The following is a 21932-nucleotide window of genomic DNA, read 5'->3' as shown; positions in this document are numbered from 1 at the left end:
AGATAAATACCCGCGGGTATCGATCAAACAAAATTGAATTGGTTCTGATTCTTATTGATTTGGTTCCTTTTAGACTTGACTCTAATCAAGTATAGAAAAAAGAATCTAAAACCAAGGTTTTCAAATCTAGTTAGATATTGAGTTCGCAGTCCACCGTATGGAAATCAGAGCACGCATAAGACTACAATCGACATCATTAATTGCTAGATATCATATTTGTCGAGCGGTCGCCAGTCCGCATGGATACATGCATGGGGTTGCCTACAAGCGATGCGACTATGCCAATTGAGACATTTGGTATCAAAGATGTGGTCCATTTCTTTTTATCTACTTGGGCAATAAAATTCAAGAGGATGGTATGAGAATGGACAACACGATAATAGAAGAAAAGTCCCTTTTACACATGTTAATAGTTATAAATAGTGGCATCTCGACGAGAAATACTACAAGAGCTTGTAAGGTGGTGGGGCAGTGAGCATTGTTCTCCTCGAAAATAGATAGACATGGGTCCTGCCATTTTTAAGTAAATGAAACGATATAATGGACTTGTCTTAGTAGATTTATTTCTAGTAGACCAACTTGAGAACCTGTATAGTTCGGGTACAGTTTGTATTGGGTTCGTGAATATAGCGAAGCAAGTGTTGACCAGTTTGTTGTTGGGTTCGGCAAACCTTATTACTATCTCGGTTCATTGAAATTTCGTGGTATGTTTGGCTAACGAAATTGGTAAAAATTAAAAAATTAAAAAAATTCTTCGAGAAATTTGGATGCCTCTTTTATCTTCCTTCTTCATGTTTCCTCAATCATAGAAGATTTTGTGAAGAATTAATTGCATTAACATGTAAGTTCATCGAAACAGAACTCTAGGTCTTTTTCCTGTTTATCTCGAAGAAAAAGATTTATGATTTTATGCACTTGCCACGTCAGCCGCATACTAAAAACTGGGTGCATTCATCACGACTCATTATTATTATTATTATTATTATTATGAGTCATTAGATTTATCCTCGGGATAAGTATCTTCAAGATTTGTGTTATCAAGATGCTCATAAATCTCAATCATTGGATTTTGTATTTAAAGAGTTGGGATCATGTGTTTTTTCATGAGTCATTTTTAAGAATCAATGGTTCCCAACCCATTATTATTATTTAAATTTTAAGAAAAAGTATATTGTCCCACCAACTTTTGCTAATGCCACCCCAATTAATAAAAGTTGGTGTGGCAATAAAATCTCTCAATTTTTAATAAGAGAGTTACTATTGTCACACCAACTTTTACTAACACTACACTTACAGTGTGCAATTATTTGGTGATTTACATAAGAGTTGGTGTGACAATAGCAGCTCTCTTTTAATAATACCAACAATTAAGAAGTTGAGTTTATATTATTGGTTTTTGTTAGGGACCACCGGGTATGGGTACCCTTGGATAAGAGCTAAGTTTAAATGGAATCGAATTTTTTATTTTTTATTTTTTAAGTTGATAGATATATATTATATAAAGACTCTTCAGATTTTCGTATAATTTAATGTTTCTAAATTTCAAAATGGGTCCTCTCTTGAAAATTTATTATCTATGAAAAGAAGATGAATTTCAGATTCTATAAATATAAACGTGTATCTTTACTATAATCAGTTATAACGATGTTGTTGATGCGTTTGTAAATTGTGTGTTGTGTTTTTGGAAGAAAAAAATATTTTACAATGATTAATAAAATGTTTATTCTAAAATTTATTATATTTTGTGATAGAAAAGACTTCACGTAAAGAATATAAAATTCTACAATCACTCAAGAATGGAATCGACGGATACTTGCGATTCTTGGTGATTTCGATTCTATTTACCTAAGTATAAGATAGCTCAAATTCTAGATCGAATATATCAATGTTTTATATAAGTTTTTATGAGGATTTAGGTTTCGATTTGATGACCTATTATCGATCAATTTTATATTAACATGTCCCAATTCCATAAAATGTGAGAAATTATGTAAATATAATATATGTTATGTTTAAATATATAAAATTTTATAATGTTTTATGTACATTAAATCAGACCTTCTTGTTTGTCTCTACCTACATTCCCTTTCTCCTAAATTACATGCATCAAATAAGAGAGATTCTATTGTCACACCAACTTTTGCTAAGAGAACCCCAATTCATATTAAATCACAAAAGAATTAGCACACATCTTGAGATGTTCTTTGTAAAAGTTGGTGTGGAAATAGAAGTTCTCTCAAATAAAAGAAAACAATAATTCTAAGAGGAACAAAATAAATCTAAAACTATTACTATCCAATCAACCACCATCGAAATAAGGTAACTCTTCTTTAAATTTGAATTTTTTTAATATTTTATATTTTTTTCTTAATCAAATAAGATCAAATTTTAAATATACTAGGGTTAGATTGCTTACAACCCCAATTAATACTTTGAGATATGCACTAAATTAATTTTAATGTCAAAGATATGCACTTTTTGTACCATGTATCTTATTTAACTTAAATATATCATTTTTTTACATTTATTATTATTATTATTACTACTACAATCGTTGGTTTAAATGATTATAACTTGGCTTTCTCAATTATATTTTTAATCCTTGATATCTAACACTTTCGATATCATTCATGATGGATGGGTGAATTATTTGGTCGACCTAGGCTTAAAACAACATAAATAGTCCGATTGGACTTTATAAGAATCAAACCACCTAAATTGGCTCATCAACCCACCCGAAATTTCGATATCAATTGGATAAGAGAGATCAATGAGTCAACCACTTCAAGATAACACCATTACAAGCATAGTCACAAAGTCGGAGTATAAGTTTAAAAGGACAATAAAAAGCTTCGAAAAAAAAAAAAAAAAAGAAACAGAAAATGAGAAAAAAAAAAAACGAAAAAGTTATGAGAAAAATGATGAAACATAAAATATAAAAAGTATTTTAGAAATTATAAAAAATTTATATATTTAATAGTACATAAAATATGTATTTCATATTTCCAATATAACATGTTCTTGAACATAATTATACATGTTATGACCCAAAAAAAATTTACTCATTAACATATCTTTTGTTTGGAATAATAAACTATTAAAAAAAATGAAAAAATTATAACATCAATATATTATCATCATATCTTATATTTTTACATTTATGAATCACCAAATTCTATTATGTATCAAATCCCACACAAAAACAAAGATGGTGTTGTTTTATTTTATTTTTTTAAATGTGCTTAAAACGCAAAAGACATGCTCAAAATTAAAAAATAAATAAATAAAAATAAAATTATTTTTTTTTTAAATATAAAAAAGAAAAAGAATAATGTTGAAGTAACATTAAAATATATATTGTGAGAGACATTGCTGACTTGGATGTGATTAAAATCATAGATGCTTTCATTGAAATCTCACTCCTATCTCAATGAAAAACATCTATATTCTGACACATCCACGTCAGAAATATATCCCTCACGATGTACATTTCAAAGTAATTCCAGTACGATAAAAAAAAATGCTGATTAAAAAAAAAATACTGCAGCTTTTTCAAAAAGTCAGTTTTTTATTGTTTTAAATGTAGATATTTTTGTTAATATAATTAGGATTGGATCCACTTAAAAAAAAAAAAAAAATTTGTCGACATTGTATAAAAATCTTGTGGTCATAAGATAAGCTAATTTAGTCAAAGAAAGTGTAGCCATAAACATCTGAGTCAGATTCTGTATCATGGACCTGCACGGATGACAACCTCACGTACGTGTAATGGCGAGATGGTGTTTGGTTATGTCAAATCCATTTGAAAGTTCAATTAGACGGGTCGGGTCAAGTCAGACTAGATGGTGCTGATATTAGTCTTTGAAAGCCAAGTTTTGGAGGGATATAAAATCTTTCTTTCATTATTTTTCCATCACAAAAGTAATAGATTTTACAAGACATGGCCCACCTTAAGCTCAAGGTTTTACAAATAATAAAATTTTAGAATAGGCTAATATAGAAAAGGAACAACGTGTATATATATATATATAGATATATATATATTATATATATATATATATATATTGTATATTAAGAGGTAGAAAAGACTTGAACCATGTTCAATATAAAAACAAATCAATTCAGTTAGATTTCACTCTAATTTGGCATAGAAAAAAGGATTGGCAATCGAGGTTTTCAATTTCAATTTTGATTGACAAACCCCAGATGCCATCAAATATCAAATGAAATAAGTTCAATAGATGATGAAAGATGAATTAAACACTGAGCTTCTAGAGGGTTGGAGTTTCAATATCTTCTATTCTAGAAAGAAACATCTATTAGATGATGAAAGATGAATTAAACACTAAGCTTCTAGAGGGTTGGAGTTTCAATATCTTCTATTCTAGAAAGAAACATCTATGAACTATCCTGCCTTCCACCATTGTTTGGGGTCTTTGAAGAGAACGCAACAACAAAGTATTCCATAACAAGGAGAGCTGATCTTAGAGATTTTAGATTTTCTATTCCTCTAATCAAAGTTGAGTTAAGACTTTGAGATAATGGGATTCCAAGATTTTATTTTTAATTGGGATACCATTTGTGACTCGTAGAATCCCGTCAGACGTGTATTTTTATCTTTCTTTTTCCTATTTTCCATGTTGTTTTTGTTCTTGTTGTTAGGGGGCTATCTCAGCCTCCCTTTCTTCTTCTCTTATTTAATCTAATTTATATTTATCAAAAAAAAAAAAAGATGAATTAAACACTAAAACATAGACATATCCCAATAGGAGCTATAACAATATTATTATTAAAATCCAACTAGCCTTACTAAGGGGAAAAAAATCCTTACCTAAGATTCATCCACTGTCAAAATAAATCCTCGAGATTTGTTATAAGAGTCAGAAAAGTGCTAGTCTTATTATTGCCAACAGGTTGGGACATATCTTTGTATTTTAGAGAGATGGCTCAGGTGTTCATGAAACCCTATTTGGTTGGGGGTGGCGAGAGGGAACTTTACTATAAACTTCAATTTTTCAAGAAAAAACGAATCCTCCAATAGATCAAGAGATCGGTCTATGAAACATTCTGGGGGTCATTTCTATCCAATCCAATATTAGAGCTTCATTTCGAGATCCAAGTAGTTCTCTAAAGGGATAGTGAGGGTTTAAAGTAAGTTTGTAAGGGATTTAAAATTATTTTTCTACAAGTTCAAATCAATTATCATAAATTAATTTCCTTTCCATCAAAAGGAAGGCAAGCAAGTACAGTGAGGAAAAAAATAAACTACAGATCCAACACTAAATAATAAAAAAATCATATCTAACATAAATCAAATTCAACCAAATGATCCTACCCAAGATTCATTTTTATGCACCGAATATGGGTTAAGTGGTTGATTGATACAATCAGCTCATATACTACTACTACATGAAATATTTCATTTTTTTAATGAAATCTACTGTACAAGTGTAGATCCAAACTCAACTCAGAACCAAATCCCAAGAATAACTTTCACAAACCATATCTTACCACCTCAAGTATGATGAGAAAGTCAAGGTCTCTCACACTTCCAACTCAACGAAAATAATGTCATTGCGATAATGGAAAGTAATCACGTTTTGGTAGGTTTGTCTAGGAAAATAAAATAAAAAATAAAAAAATAGTTATCATAGAAAAATAGATCTGTAAGTGCATGATGTACATTTTCGTGAGAAAATCTTGTCTTTTATTTTCCCTTCCAAAAATCAATTTCTGGAATTAACAGGAAAATATTCTACAACCTGACACCCAGTGAAAGATCATTTTCTTGTCAGGCAGAAATTCATGCTATTTTCTCACTCACTATTACTCTCAAACCCCCTCCCCCCCCCCCCCCCTTCCCTCAAAACCCAAACAAAAACAACAAAACACTTCATTTCTTGACATTGCCTTATAGGTCATCACCAACAAATATATGTAAGAAATTCCATTTCCATTGGACCATTTTCTATAGAAATTGATTTTTCCTAAGAAAATGTTTTCCCCGCAAATATACAAACAAGAAGAGTGAGTAGTCCTTTAAGAAAACTTTTTTAACTAGTCCCCTATATTGCTAGACCCCTTCAATACAACATGGTCAACTAGTCAACAGGGAGTACATAAGTCTCATAACAAGGATCACAAATGATTGGAAAAATGGAAAAAAAATAAATAATAAAAATCCCAAGTAGATTAATTCACTAGGAACTCATAAAAGATGCCCTTCAATGCAATTCCAACATCCAAAAACTGTATTTTCAGATTTCACTAAATCATATTCATTTAGTTCTCAAACGAAATCACGACAGGAGATTTGAGTAACAAATCTAAAAGCAAGGCCAGGTATTTCTGCAAGTCGAACAAAATAAGGTAATCATTCTAGAAGATTTTCTAAGTTTTGAACTTGTTAAAGAAACACTAGTCTCAACATCTACATTACCGATCAAATGGGAGATGAGATGGAAATCTCAGCGCTTCTTGGAGACACCAACAGTCTTCCCCCTACGACCAGTGGTCTTGGTGTGCTGACCACGAACACGGAGACCCCAGTAGTGCCTCAAACCACGGTGGTTCCTGCACAACAGCATATAAATTGGAACTGAAACTGAAACTGAAATGAAGGTAGGACAATCCTACAAACATAAATGCTCTATTATTGGACAATGATTCAAAAACCAACTATTAAAGAAAATAAAATGGTAACATTTAAAATTAACAAAGATTGTCAGTATGTATGTTAATTGTTCAAAAGTAGTTTAGTTAACCACAAGCAAAGGTTGGTTGCTATAAAAAACATGGGTTTGCTAGACATCCAGCTTTTATCCCCTACATGGATAAATGTAAACTATATATATATATCTGAATTCCAATAAATTATTTAGGATGCATGAGCAGATAAATAGACAGAGTAGCTACCACAACTTCACTGTCCAATAAATATTGGGAAGCATATGTCATATGCCCAAAAACCTATATGCACATTCATAAAATGAAGCAAAGCAAAATGTTTAAAAACAAAAGATCCATTAAGAGGGAAGATAACTCATGTTACTGACCTTGGACACTAGCCATTGTGAACATAGTAACAAAATTCAGATTCGGCAATTAATCGGCAAGGGGTCAGTTAGGTTAATTTGGAAAAAATCAGGAAAATTTTGGAAAAGATTCGGGGTAATGTATAAATGATAATTGTATGCCTACTTTTAAAATAGGTCTGTATTATCCACATACATCACAAATTAAAATCATATTAAGAATGTATCACAATACTAAAAAAGATAGTACACGTACTATTAAATATGCATCTAAATATTAACAAAATAAAGCATTATAACCATGAATCCAATTATTATTAAAATATTTTAGTTGAAATATTTATATTTTTTTAAATCTTTAAAATATTTATATTTTTTCACAATTATCTTTATTTAATTTAAATTTTTTTACAAAAAGATAACCACAAAAACTGATTGTACAATGGTCAATTGGCTTGATTTAAATGAATGTAGCATCCCCAAATGAGGTTAAGGATCTCCATCAATCAAACGGTAAACCAGGGAGGATCATCATTACAGGTTTTTTCATTTGAAGTTGATCACTATCTTGAGCCTGTACTCATCCCTAGAAAATTCTGATTTTTCCAAACCACTCAACCATATGATTAATGGTTAGAAAGAACCATATCAAACATGTGAACGCATAGTACCAACTTCTTCAAAAACCCATTATCTTAAACCTAAACCTGTGAACACGAAGAAGTATCCAACTTCTTCAAAAACCCCAACATCTGCAACCTCCATAAAAACCCTTTTTTCTTGAGATTTGAAGGTTGAAGAAGATGGAATCTTGAGTTGAAATGGAACACACAAAATCAATTTGAATCAATGGATTCAATTGATAAACAAGCCATAGCGCAAAGAAAATAAAGCATCAAGTTAAAAAGTAAAAAAGAGAGACAAGATAATTGAATTGATATGTTTTTAATTTATTGATTTATGTTTTTGGAGCTCCTTACATAGATAACTCCATCATAACAACAATCTTCTAAAATACTAAAAAGTAACTTTCTAATCTATCTATAATATAATACTAACTCTCTAAACCGATCATAACTCAATTTGGACATTTCTAAGCACTTCTAATAATAGTTTAGAGAATAAAAATGAAACTAGAAAAAAAATAGAAACCTTCCTAAAGTTGAAATAGAAACTAAGCAACTTCTAATAACTTAAAACTAAAATAACTAAACAAATAGGACTGAATTCAAAACTGAATTATGGACCCAACCTGGTATACCCAAACCAGACTGGTCCAACCCGAGTTGACCAGGTTTGACTGAGTCAACTCGGTTTGAAAATTCCAATCTTCCTTGTGTAGTTGTCCTACATCAGATTGTGATATGAAATTTTGGATTGCACTTGAATACTTGATCCATATATGTTGCGACGATTTGTTCTAGCCCATGAGCCCATTAATACGAAAAACACCACTGACGCACCACGTCCCTTTGCACACACCCATAAGAACACATAGGCATTGTAGGAATTGCATTTGCATCATATCTCAACCCTAAAAAGCCACATTGGAGCATGCAGACTTAGTCCCCGAAAAAGGACATGGGTATCTTATGTGAAAACTACAACTTCAGTACAGTACCCTCGAGTATATCAATCTAAGGCACCATGTACCATTTGGCCGATTGAAACCAAGAGGTGATATCCGTGCATCTAGGCTAAAGATACCTAAGCCTTGTACCATCCAACCTCATACACATAATAAACTTAGAGCCCCAAACTTAATTGCGGTCCCAAGCAGCTATGACCAAATCGACCATGGGTATTCTCAGGTTACAATCATTCAATCCAACCATTAGGTAAGTGGGCAGATCAGTCAGCCTTGATCGATCCAATATAATCAACCCAATCCCATTACTGGATTATACCAATTCAAACCGATTAGTTTGACCAATTGCCTATTTGGTTTGGATTTAGCCTAACCCATTTTGATCAAAACATTTCAAATAGTCTGACTGATCCAAACACCATATCGATTGGCTTAATGGTTCAAACCAATTAGTTTCAAATCGGTCAAATCCATTGGATTGAACCCACTTTGAATCGGATACAATCCGTATTCAAACCAATTGACCCAATTGGTCAAGTAGATCTAACCAGTCCACACTGAACCAATTAGAGTATTATAGATCTTAACTTCCAATTGAGGTTTCTACAATTATTACATTTATAAATAATTGTTTAATTTAAAAATACTTTTTTTCTTATTAAAAACATTATCTTAATGGGTACCTGACGGGTATTTGATGGGTATTGGGTATTTATAGGGTTGCTTCTGGTTCCAAGGATCTTATCATCATACCTTGAACCAAAATCAAGATTTTATTTAGGTTTTGATTTTGGGTATATGTGGAATCGAACCAGAACCGACCTATAGGCATCACTACCATAACTTGAATCCTAGCTCATAAAGTTAGATGGATCAAGTAAACTAAACAAGAGAGGCCCCTAACTAAGAAACAATAATTCACTTGAGGGGGCCTAGATTAGAGTTTGCTTCTTTAAGAGCTCGGATGGCATACACTCAACCACTTATAGCTACCTCTTCCTGCAAGAGACTAGGACTCTATCACCGCCAAAAGACCACGTGTCATTGTACGCGAGGCTCCAGTCAAAGCTCACAATTTGAGTACACTCAAAAAGCTAAACTCGAGGTTCCTACTCCCTACTCTCCATGGGGTTTAGGTTTGAAGACTACTTTAAGGCAGAGGTTCAACTCCCAAGTTTAACAACTACAAGTATACATCCTCTAAGGTATACACCTTACAGGGGGCTCACTCTAGGCAGGTTCAGATTACTTACAATATACAGCTCTACAAAAGGGTTTGGAGAGTATTCAATATGATTCTTTTCCTCTTCGTCGAGACTAAAAAGGAACCCAACAAATGGAGGAATGAAAAGCCATAGTGCACTAGTAACATTGGTACGATAACTTAATTTATATTATTTTAAGAAAATAAATGTGGCATCAAACACATAGCATTGTATTATTTGAGGTCATATCAAAGGTGTCACTTAGCTAAATTGGTAAAATCTTGAGAAGAGTTAATCCCATTGAACTCACCTTCATTTATATTAACCACTAATCCTTCCTTACCTAACTAAAAAAACTATCAACATACATAAAAAATTAAGATTCTTGAATCTTATTACTTATTATGCATTAATATATTAAGTTAATTCACACAAAATATTGCAACAATGCTTAGGGGTGTGGTTACAAGAGTAACCAAATTGTCATAAATGTTTCAATGGAGAAATACTCATATATAAATGTCACCTCTATTTATCTCTTTATAAATTCATGTCTAAATATTTATGTTTTTATATATTTATTAGCTATAAAAATATATTTTCAGGCAGATTCAATTAGCCAATGAGGAACATCATAATTGAGATCAAATTTAAAAATAACTAAAGTAATTTTAACATTCTTTTATTTTAGGGCTTTAATTTCTTCTTAATCATTTTCTTGCTCACTTCCCCAAACCGAAAATGATTAACAGCATTCTCTTTTGTATTAGATCTACAATTATGCTTTGTAGATTACAAGGACTTTTTAAATAGAATCAAGATTCGATATTAATAAAAATAAGGAGGATATATATATATATATAAAGTACTCGTATTGATCAAGTACCTGGTGTACCACGTGTATGATTAAGTAACCGAAGTACCAGGTGTGCTGGGATAAACTCTAAGGGGTGGTTGCAAAAGGGTGAATCGAACTCAGGACCTCTTAATTGAACTAATAAAACACAAAATAATGAAAACTACAATACAATTGTAAAAACAAACATCTATATTAAACATTAGAATATGTTATTCTACTACATTATAATGCTGAATGCAAATCAAGTCAAGGGTTCCAAGGAAAAATTTATAATTATTTAGGTTTCACTTAATTAGGCCTAGATTTATCATTTTATCATTCAAGATTATTTCAAATAAGTTATTTTTTAGTTTTGACTTGTTTTAGGCTTTATTTTTATGTTTTTTGGCTTATTTTGATGTTTTATTAGCCCATGATCTTATTATAATATTTAAGGGCAATTTAGTAACTTTAGTTTGTCTTTTATTTAAGTTTATCAGAGTCTAAAAACTAGGAGAGAGAAAGTTAGAAAACTAGGTTATTTATTTGGTGTTTTAGTTTGATTAGGGCTCTTAGATTTATTTTCTTTATATAGATTGTGTTAAGATTTTTTTAAGGAAGAATATGATGAATAAAAAGAAAGCTTGAACTTGATCTTCTCAATAATAGGTGAGGCCATTTTGGAGAGAATCCAATAATCGTTATTTTTCTTTTCTATTTTTTTTTGTTTTTCTTCATTTTCTTTCAGTTCCTTGTTCTGGATTTTCTTGATTCTTGATTCTTGAAACCCACAAGCCTCAACGCTTAATACTTTTCATATTTCCTTAATCTTAATCCTTCCCTATTAACTTTAACCCATTTCTCTATCCTACAATAATTGAAATAAAATTTTCATAAACCCAAATCATAAACTCAATCTCAAATCCTTAATCCTTACCCCAAATCCTAAACCAAATTCCCTAAACCCCATATTTTCTTATCTTCCCTCATAGTCATGCATCACATTATCTATAAATAGGAGTACTTTAAAAATCTATCTATTTTATTTTAATTAAGTACCAAATCCTAATTGCATAATCTACAAGACATAATTGTAGGCATAAGACAAGAATACTGAGAATCGTTTTCAGTTTGGAGAAAAGAATAAGGAAAGGATTAGAAAGCATAATTGTAGACAAAAGATGAGAATACTGAGAACCCTTCTCAGTTGGGGAAAAGAATAAGGAAAGGATTAGAAAGTAATTGAAAGCTCTAAAATAGAAGAAAGTTAAAATTTACTATAATTATAAAGTTTCTTATTCACCAATCGAATGGCACATCAATGTCTACTTTCTTATTCACTTGGAAATACATTTACATAACAAATAAATATATAAATATGTAAATATATAAACTTAAATGTACAAAGAGAAAGAGAGAGATGCAACCTTTTATATGTGAACATTTCTCAATTGAAACATGTGTGATAATCGTATTACTCTCGTAACCACAACTATAAGCATTGCTGCAATATTTTTATGCGGATTAACTCAATATATGGATAGATTGTAAGTAATAAGATTTAAAGATCTTAATTTGTTATGTTTGGTAATATTTTTAATTTTTTGCCACACGAGTAAGGGGTTAGTGATTAATATAGATGAAGATGGGTTCAATGGGATTTGATACTAGGTCATGGGATCAACTATTCTCAAGCATTTACCAACTTGGTAAAGAGGCATCTTCGACATGACATCAAGTTAAACAATGATGTGTGTGTGATGTTACATTTATTTTCCTAAAATAAATAAATTAAATCATTGTAACAATGTTACCAGCGCACTACGACTTTTCAGACTATGTTTGTTGCATTCTTTTTTCGTCTCAAATCCCGACAAAGAGGAAAAGAATCATATTGAAAACGTTGAATAAAGAATCATATCGTATAAACACATCCAATAGGTGTTGATGCAAGACATGTACATTCGATGGGATGTGATCGAGATTGTTAAATCTAAGAATAACCACGATCCAATAACTCTTGAATGAAGTCATTAGTTGTGACTATTGACCAACAGACACAAAATTGACTATAAAAAGTCATCCATATGTCCAATTGACTCACCAAAATTTGTGTGGGTTCTTGATTTCAACGTGTACACATAAAGTGCAAAGTGCGCCACTAAAGCATTCAATGGATCCTAAACGTCCAATTTCCCTTTCGCATGATGCGCGTGCGTGTTTTGATGCTTTGTACCACCTCGATACATCGAATCATTCCTCTAAAAGTATCTCATAATAGACATGTCTTATTTCACTCCCACTTGTTAGTTCTCCCACATTCTCTCAAGTAATGTGGGACTAAAACTTATCACTAGGATTCCCATATTTTTCTTCACTTAAAAACAAAACCAAAACTAAAACCACATTATTTTGAAAATATCCAACATTTTGTTATAGGTATAGGGTTAGTGGTTAGCAAATGAAGTTGGGTTAAAGGGGGCTTGAACCTAGGATGTGAGAACAATACTCCACACATCTCACCACTTAGCTAAGTTGGCACTTCAAAAATATCCAACATTTTGCTAAGCTTAAACTTGGACGAGCATTACAGCACACATACCTTTATAATAATTGTTGCCTAGAGTCAATATAAATAAAAAATTATTAGCTTGGGCTGGACATGACAACACTACATTGGTAAAAGATTTTCATTTTAATTGAAAGGTGATGGAATATCACAAGGCAGATTGCCGATAAATATTAGAGTGAAATACAACGAGTAGAAAGACACCATAGAAATGCATATATAGATTAAATGGAAGGATGTGCCTTTCCCTAATAGCACAAAGAAAATCACGTAAAATTAAACTCTCAAGTTCATTGGTGGTGCTAGTTTCAAGGAAATGTTATAAGACCAAAGAATGGGAACTTTGTTACATTCACGATCGATTACTAACAATGTCTCTAAATAAAGGAGATAATTAAAGATCACCTGGATTGTTTTGGACAATTATGGTCCACCTCCCATTCACATGCATATTAATGACAATGAAGCTTATATCTATCTAAACACATCGTTCAATGAATAGATGAGATACAATGGCACCATATTCAGACATTATATTATCTTTAGAGAAGATTCACCAAAATGTGAAAAACAAGCAAAAACACTAAGACTCTAGATGCCTAAAAGGCTAAAACTAGCAAACTAATATATAAGCAAACTATATCATACCTGATCTTCTTCAATCGCTCCAAATCGTCTCTCAGCTTCATATCCAGTGCATTTGACACCACTTGAGAATACCTCCCATCCTTGTAATCCTTCTTCCTGTTCAAAAACCAGTCAGGGATTTTGAACTGCCGAGGGTTCGCAACGATCACCATGAGATTCTCAAGCTCCGCTGCAGATAATTCACCAGCCCTAACAAATTCAAACAAATATTTCACTACTAGAATCTCAAAATTAACCTTAACGAGTATAGATCTGAACCTTGATTACTATATAACCTAGAGATCATAACGTATCCATATAAACAGTAACAGAGAAACCAATATTCAATCAAAACACATAAAAACCAGATAATCTTTCATAAGTTTTGCACACCCATTAAAGGTATTAAAAAAATCCATTACCAGAAACTAATTTAGCAACTGAATAACCCAAATAAGCAGTAAAATGGAAGGCAAAACTCATCCAAAAACACCAAAAAACAACAATTTAACATAAACAAATCAAACCCATTAGAGATAAAATCAAAACAACCAAATCCTATTTGCAGAAAATTAACCTCTTGTTCATGTCGACATCAGCCTTCTTGCAGACGATATTAGCGAATCTCCTCCCAATACCCTTAATGGAGGTCAGAGCGAACATGATCTTTTGTTTCCCATCAACGTTAGTGTTCAACACACGCAAAATGTGCTGAAACTCTTCGTTTGCGACCAAAGACTGAAAAATTACAGAGATAAGATGAGATCGGATCGAATTACAACTAGAATCGCTGTGATTAATATAGAAACACATATAAGTAGAGTAGGAAAAATTAGAGTGATTTTGATGAACTCTTGAAGAGATACATACCATTGTGTTGCAGATATTTGTTGATGGATGGAATGGAGCTTGGAAATTATCAGAGAGAGAGAGAGAGAGACTTCAAGGAGCTTAAATTAGGGTTTCTGTGAGCAAGAAGGAGGGAATTAGGGTTATTTAATTATTTTTCAGACAAAATTGCCCTCCTTTCAATATCATAATGTTGTATTTGTCCCATGGTTTAAAACCCGATATTCGTATGAGAACCGAGTTGACTCGCCTCCTGTGAGACGAGCCAAGCCAAGCCAAACCATTTAAAAATATTTATTACTATTATTTGCGGGGAAATGTTCAACACCCTAAGCTTTACCTACACTTTAACAAACGTGTTTTGTCCTACATGGGTTAGAAGTTTTGAAATGGGCTGATTTTTAGTGAGGATGATCTTCTAATCCGAAATTTTTAGTCCCATGTTTACAAGTTGAAAAATCGTGAACCGTCCATTTTTTGCAAACCATTTTTGATGAGGTTAGAAGTTTTGGAATGAGCTGATTTTTGGTGAGGATGATCTCCTCACCATAGAGATCATCCCCACCAAAAATCAGCCCATTACAAAACTTCTAACCCATGTAGGACAAAACACGTTTGTTAAAAAGCTTAGGGTGGGGAACGGGACCCTTATTTGCCTTAAGATCATAAAATAAAATATTAGTTATTTCACGTAAAAAAAAAAACCAGTTGACTTGGCTGAATTTTTACTAATGTTGGTGGTCTTTTAAAAATACGAGACGAGGTCATAATGGACAATTCACATTGACTACCCTGGCTCAAGTTATCTAAAACAAGGTTTAAAGTCATGCTTTATCATGCAACTTCTCTAATATATAATTCTTTTACAAGGAAAAAACCAAATTCAAAATGGTTTTTTTCATCTACAAGTTTACTTGCAATGAGATCTGTAACTTGGTGATGGTGGGAAATGAACTCAAGTCACCAAACCATGCAGGGCTCAGGTCCTCATTTGGGCCATGTGATCTACTGTGTTGATCCTAATGACACATCAGCTCTCTAGAGTTATAATCTAAATGGTGCAATTATATTAATATAGCACGAGGGGGAATTTTTTAAAAATTCAAGATTAGGTTTACTTTCATTGACGAATTAGTGGTGAAATTTCAATTTTATTCGAATTTTGAATAAATCAGAATTTTATCATTAAATTCGAAAACAGGGACATTGACTATTGAGGAAGATGTATGTAGATGTGTGATTTTCTTATGAAAATCTTGATACTATATGATTTTTGGAGTTGTCATCATTCTTTTTAGAAATGAGTGTGAGTAAACACCTGAAATAATTTTTAGAAAATCGATTTCCCATGTCATTGTAGTGACTCTCGTTAATGAAAAAGGACATGGTCTACGTAGAGTCTTGTTAATGAGGTTCAATTTGTGATATAAGAAAGATGTTAGACACCTCATCTCACTCATCAAATTGATGATTATCGTCTATTGGCCAAAGGGTGAAAATTAAAAGGGTTTTTTTTTTAAAGATTTTTGTGTTAGGAAAATGAATAATACATGTATGTATGGATGCATGAGATAAAAAAATGTGAGTGGGTGCAAAAGTGTTTAAAATGTATTTGTAAGGGACTGTTTTCGTTTGCATTGAGTTGTGAGTATTAATCCATAAGGATAACACTCTTTGACTCATTGTTATTTAGAATAAAAAGGTATGGTGTATGTAAAAGTGTATGAATACAATGGTTTCTCAAAGAACTTATTATGGATTTGGTAAAGGGAAGATTACTTTATACGGAGGAATTACTATCTTCCTCCATAGCCATTAGGCTTAAACTACACGCAATGCAAGTAAGCTTTAAAAGAAAGTTGCACCACTTGGTTGGAATTTAAATAAGTTTGGAAAATAAATAATTGAAAGACAACTAAATATTCCCAAGGAAATTTATAATGGACTTATAGGAAGAAATTATCTCACATGAAGGGATTACTCTTTACCTCTCTAGCCATAAAAGGAAAATTAAATTACACTACATTACTTGAAAGTAAATATTTAAAGATAAAGTTATTACAATGAGTGGAAGAGCGGAAGGGGGATGCAATGCTTAAAATTTAAATATACTCTTACCCACCTTGTATGCATGTTGTATCTTTTTTTTTTTCTTCTTCCTTTAAAGTCTTTAAGGGAGGTTTTTTAGAAGAGAAAAAGAAGGGATGAGTGGTGTAGAGATTTTTTTTTTAAAGATGGAAGCTTATGTTGGAGTTGAGGAATTCTTAAGTGATGAAGTCTTAGAGAGTGGTGTAGGAATTTGAGAGATTGGGGAGGGATTTTTGAAGAGATGGAGGCTTAGTAGTATGGGGATTTTGACTTAAGTTTGAGACTAGAATAAAGTGTGTCTCAACTCAAGGGAGGGATCCCCTTAAATAGAGTTTTGAGATAACTTTCAGGACAAAATAGTCCAACCTTAAAAGCAAAGAGAAAGGACATGGGATTTGTCTTATTTCTTTTTGGATTTTTCATTTTTTATGAAATTAAAAATCAAAATTATGAGATGAAATCGTAAAAGTATTTTTTATTTTTAATTTTGATAAATATTTTAAAAATAAGAGTAGAGAGGTGAAAGACAACAAATATTTTTAGAAAAATGAATAAGGGAGTGACATGTGTAAAGATGATGTAGTAAGTAGAAAGTAGACCTTGACTATTTTGTAATAACTCATAAAACATGGGCAAAACTACAATTTTGGAATTGACTCTCTTAGAATGTGACAAGTGTTCTCAATGCTTTTAATTTTTTAATGGCAAAATGGGGACTTATTTAGGTATTTGTCAAATTTAATGGAATCATGATACTTTTTTAATTGACTTTGTTTTGAAGTGAGGGTAAAATGAACTTCTTCTTATGAAGGGTTAACCCACCAATGGGATTGAAGCTTTTTGAAACATGGAGATTATGAGAATATGACGGCTGTGTGCATGAGCTAACAAAAGGGCTTTGAGTTTTATTTTGGACATGGGCTAAAATTGTGAGTGTGGTCAAAGAAGGTTTGGACATGGGCTTGGGTGTTGGGTGCTTATGGAATTGTGCCAAGTGGCAAAAGAGATCAAGATGGGAAGGGATGTCACGGATTTAGGAATTTTATTTTCAAACAAGGATTAAGAATTCCTTGGATGGACTTTCGGGCTTTGTACTACAATTAAGGTTTCGGAACCTTTTTTTTTTATTATAGGGCTCATGCAATTTGGGGTGTCTACAAGATAAATCTAGTATCGCCAATTTCATAGTATACTAGGCAAGCAAGGATTTAGTTATCAGTAGGGGTGAAGGTAGGTTCAGTAGGATTTGAACCTAAGTCATGGAATCAACACTCCTCAAACCTTAACCAACCAACTTAGCTCAGTTGGCACCTTCTTTAAGTTACGCCCCAAAATTTTGGAGGCACATTCTACAAATCACGTTACTCCACTTAAAGGAAATGTACGATCATGGTTCATGTTGAGAGTTGTTAAATTATTACAGTATCTGCCAACCAAGAAAAACCCTCCTTTCTTTTTGTTGGTCATCGTTGGACATTATATTATCTTTTGCACTTATATTCAATTGATGAATTTAAGTACTTGTCATCGGTGTCTATAAAATGGATCCAATGGTGAAAAATATTGGGTTTCAAACCCATGACTAGAATATTAAAATACAATCTTGTGTATTATTTATTAAAATGATTTATTTGGGTTCATGTAGACAAAATTTATGGGCTAGTGGGTCTGACAAATGTAAGAGATGGTAATGTGAAACATGACTAACACTATACTAGCTTGAAAATTCAATTCGTATCTCTAGGGAAAAAGTAAAGTTATGACTTTGTAAATGTTGGTTTATACAATATTTAGAAGTATGGATCTTGATTTATAAACTTTTGAAAAATTCTAACATCACCAATACGTTCAAAAGGGTCAAAAAAATAAAATATTTTAGCTTATAACACACCTTAATTAGAGGTCGAACAAAAAAGTTACAAAATCCTCGAATTTTATGTCAAATTTATAATCAAAAGAAAAAAATGATTGTTGGAACTAGAATTTGGAAAATCTGATAACACCATTAGGTTCGTATCTAAAAATACCTCAAAATGGACTATAAGTTCGTAAAAAATCAAAGCTTAAGACATAGATTTTTTAAACAAAATAAAATAAATTCAAAAATGACCTGTCAGTACCTATATCACTATAAATACTATAGTTAGAGAAAATTTACAGAATTCTAATATCTTATCCGGATTAAAACCCTAACTCTAACCCGAAAAGCTAAAATCTTTAATTCGAAAATCGTAAAGTCGAATTCAAGGCTCGATGAAAGAAAAGTCGGATTCAAGGCTTCACATTGATAATAATAATAATAAATAAATAAACGTGTTTTAGTCGAAGAGAAACTTTCGATATCAGACAAAAGCAATCGTTTGGAATCGATCCTTCGTAAAAGATGCAATCTAGTAGGATCCCTTCTAGCTTCTAATTATACAATTTTTAGTGAAAATCCACTTTCGATTTATGATCTTGATTATGATTTCAATTTATGGTCATTAAAAAAAAAAAAAACATACATGATTAGTTAATAAAACTCGTAGATCTTATTTTAAAAGATAAAAACAATGTAGTTTTCATAGTATTTATGATGATATTGTGTTTGACAGATTTTGAAAAAGATTTGAATGAATTTGGAGTAAAATTAGAGAAATTTTGTAAGAAAAATATCGACATTGGTTTGTCTCTTTCAGCAACATTGACCTTGCCACCACTAAAATGCCCTCTGTCTATGGCACTGACGAAAATGACTTCTACTACCAACAAAACCAATTTTTTAACACTATTTTACCCCCAACAACATAACATTTTCAACACATTATTTTCATTAAAAATATTTAAATAAATATCATATTTAATTTAATTTTTCATTTACTTTAATTTGCGAAATTATGTCAAGGCATTGTGTGTCCATTTATAGTCAATGCCATCACGTAATTATGTCTTTTGTTTCAGTTAATGAGACTTATTATTATGAGATTAAGGATCATAAATTATAATTAGAATTATTGTTTGCTTCCGCAAACTCTTATTTATTTATTTATTTTAGGTAGTATTCCATTGCATTACAACTATTAAAACATGAATTATTGTCTATTATTATATATTATCATGATTTAATGAAAGAATCCTTGGGATTCGTGTTAAATTTTTAAGGCCTGACAAACACTAAGTAGATATTGAAAGTAGAAAAAGAATGTACAAAAGGCAACCGAGACGACCAACGTGAGAAGCAAAAGAGAACTTAACTGGAGCACACGAACTCCCACCTAAAACCAAATTCTTCAAAAAATACCCCTCCCCCATTTGATTTGCAGAGGAAACAAAATGGGAATTGATAGACGTTAAGACAAACTTTAATCTCTCTCTCAGTAGATAAAAAGATTTAACATTAAAAAAATTCCAGAGAAATGTGCGTGAGAGAGAGAGAGAAAGAGAGAGAGATTATATTTGCAAATCCAAAGAAAGTTGGCATTTTTTTTTATAGCCAACGACTTTATTAAGGAGAGGACAAGGAGTCCTCAAAATAATGTGTGTGTGTGTGTGTGTGTGTGGGCCACTGAATTCGTTTTGATTGAATTGCGCTCTCCATTCACCTCATGGACTTTCCACCCAAGCACGAGCGAGGGACTGAAAGAAAAGCATATCACTTAGAGAGTATCATAAGACCAATCTTCAATCCTGTCAGGAAGAGACCCATATCCAGCTACAAACCAATCTCACATTCTTGGCATACAAGAGAGATCAGCTCGAAAAAGAAATGCATTAATCACCAGTTACATCTCTGCCCTCCACAGTAGAAAATGTCTCCATGCCAAATCACCAGCTACATCTCTGCTCTCCAGTAATGTCTCCATGGCTAATCACAAGGGTGAGGTCAGTTTGTAATTATATATTACATACAAAAACTAGAAAGGTCAAGAAAAAGGCATTGTCTCCACTAACAGAAGGATGGAAATACACTGGCTTCCTATCTACAATAACAGAAGATGTAGATTACCTCTTTAGCCTGTCCTGTCCCTTTAAACATATTACGTTAATGTCCATCTGTTCGTAAGTTTATTGTGACGAATATAACTGGCAATAAATCTAAATTGTTCATCGAATGCTTATAACAAGGGTTAATCTTGATTGGAAATGGTGCAACCTAACTGCTTGGCAGCAACATCAAGAAACGTGGTCGTGAGTCCTGTTGCACGCTGACTATGAGCCTCCCATGTTAAGCACTTTTCAATGTCTGTATGCCAGTCAATGATGCCTACACCTAAGTTCCGATAAGGAGGGCTATGAATGTCGTTTAAATTATCTGCTTTAGAGATGGACTTGATTGAGCCAATGAGCAAAACATCACGAAGAACTGATGTGCTAAGAGCACGAACATGTGCACTTGGATGAGAAAGGCAACGTACGGTGGCTGGTAGGCGACACTACATTACAAAGCCACAAGTAAATCACATAATAAGGGTTTTAATTGGTTCTTAATGTGGGATATAGCTGAGAAAGATTTAATTAGGGGTATTGGCTTACCTTCAATAGGTTTGAGAGGCCATCTGTGATGGCTGAGCCGGAATCTCCCCACTCGAGCACAAGCGGAACTGCTCTAGCTGTTGCTTCCAGGAGCTGCCCATTTTTGTATAGAGGGAAACATAATCTCAGTAAAACAAACATAAAAACAGAAATGATTATCGAGTAACCAGAATCATAAAAGAAAAAGAAATGGTTTCGGAGACATCTTCAACACCACAAAACCAAGCAGAAGCACAAGATAATTGAATTGTTTGGCTCCGATTCCAATTTTGTGAACTGAGACCCAGTTCACAAACATGAAAAACTAAAACGTAATTGTCGTAACAGAGTGCCTTCATTGTGATGGAAGAATACTAAGAAACCACATAAAATAATGGCAACAAGTAGAGAAAGAGAGACGTAAGCATCACACCAAACACAGAAACCGTAGTATTAAATTTTGACATATTCTCATGAAATACACCAAAATATTTTCATTTCCACAATACTCAACAAATACTTTAACTGATAATTTCTTTTTGTATGTGTATTACGGTGGAAATCATTATTCATTTCGGGAAATATTTCAGTGAATAATGAATTTAAACCGAATTAATCAATTTTTTTATACATAAAAATGCAA

The 21932-nt window shown here is 32.2% G+C and overlaps 2 protein-coding genes across 4 annotated transcripts in view; both read right to left on the bottom strand.

Annotated features, from left to right (window-relative positions):
- Positions 1-6241: 6241 nt before the first annotated feature.
- LOC147409713 (Ribosomal protein S13/S18 family) lies at positions 6242-14890 on the bottom strand. The gene is made up of 4 exons (XM_086431753.1): positions 14732-14890; positions 14439-14599; positions 13883-14071; positions 6242-6573 (listed from the first exon to the last, which is right to left on the bottom strand). Exons 1-4 carry the CDS (start codon positions 14732-14734, stop codon positions 6468-6470), a joined length of 459 nt encoding a protein of 152 aa, XP_086287879.1. The 5' UTR covers positions 14735-14890; the 3' UTR covers positions 6242-6467.
- A 5637-nt stretch (positions 14891-20527) lies between these two features.
- GI (gigantea protein (GI)) overlaps positions 20528-21932 on the bottom strand; it is a 39663-nt gene continuing 38258 nt past the window's right edge. For 2 of the 3 annotated variants that reach the window (XM_086431738.1, XM_086431749.1), the window contains 2 exons: positions 21311-21403; positions 20528-21210 (listed from right to left, as the gene is read on the bottom strand). In XM_086431738.1, the coding sequence (XP_086287864.1) occupies positions 20905-21210; positions 21311-21403 (399 nt within the window). In that variant the 3' untranslated portion in view covers positions 20528-20904. The remainder of the gene's footprint in view (positions 21211-21310; positions 21404-21932) is intronic. The other variant, XR_015175350.1, reaches the window with a different exon arrangement.

This window comes from Akebia trifoliata, chromosome 2 (assembly GCF_017979445.1).
Source record: "Akebia trifoliata isolate Shusen 1 chromosome 2, ASM1797944v1, whole genome shotgun sequence".
Lineage (NCBI taxonomy): Eukaryota > Viridiplantae > Streptophyta > Magnoliopsida > Ranunculales > Lardizabalaceae > Akebia > Akebia trifoliata.
This window is presented reverse-complemented; position numbering and strand designations above follow the sequence as displayed.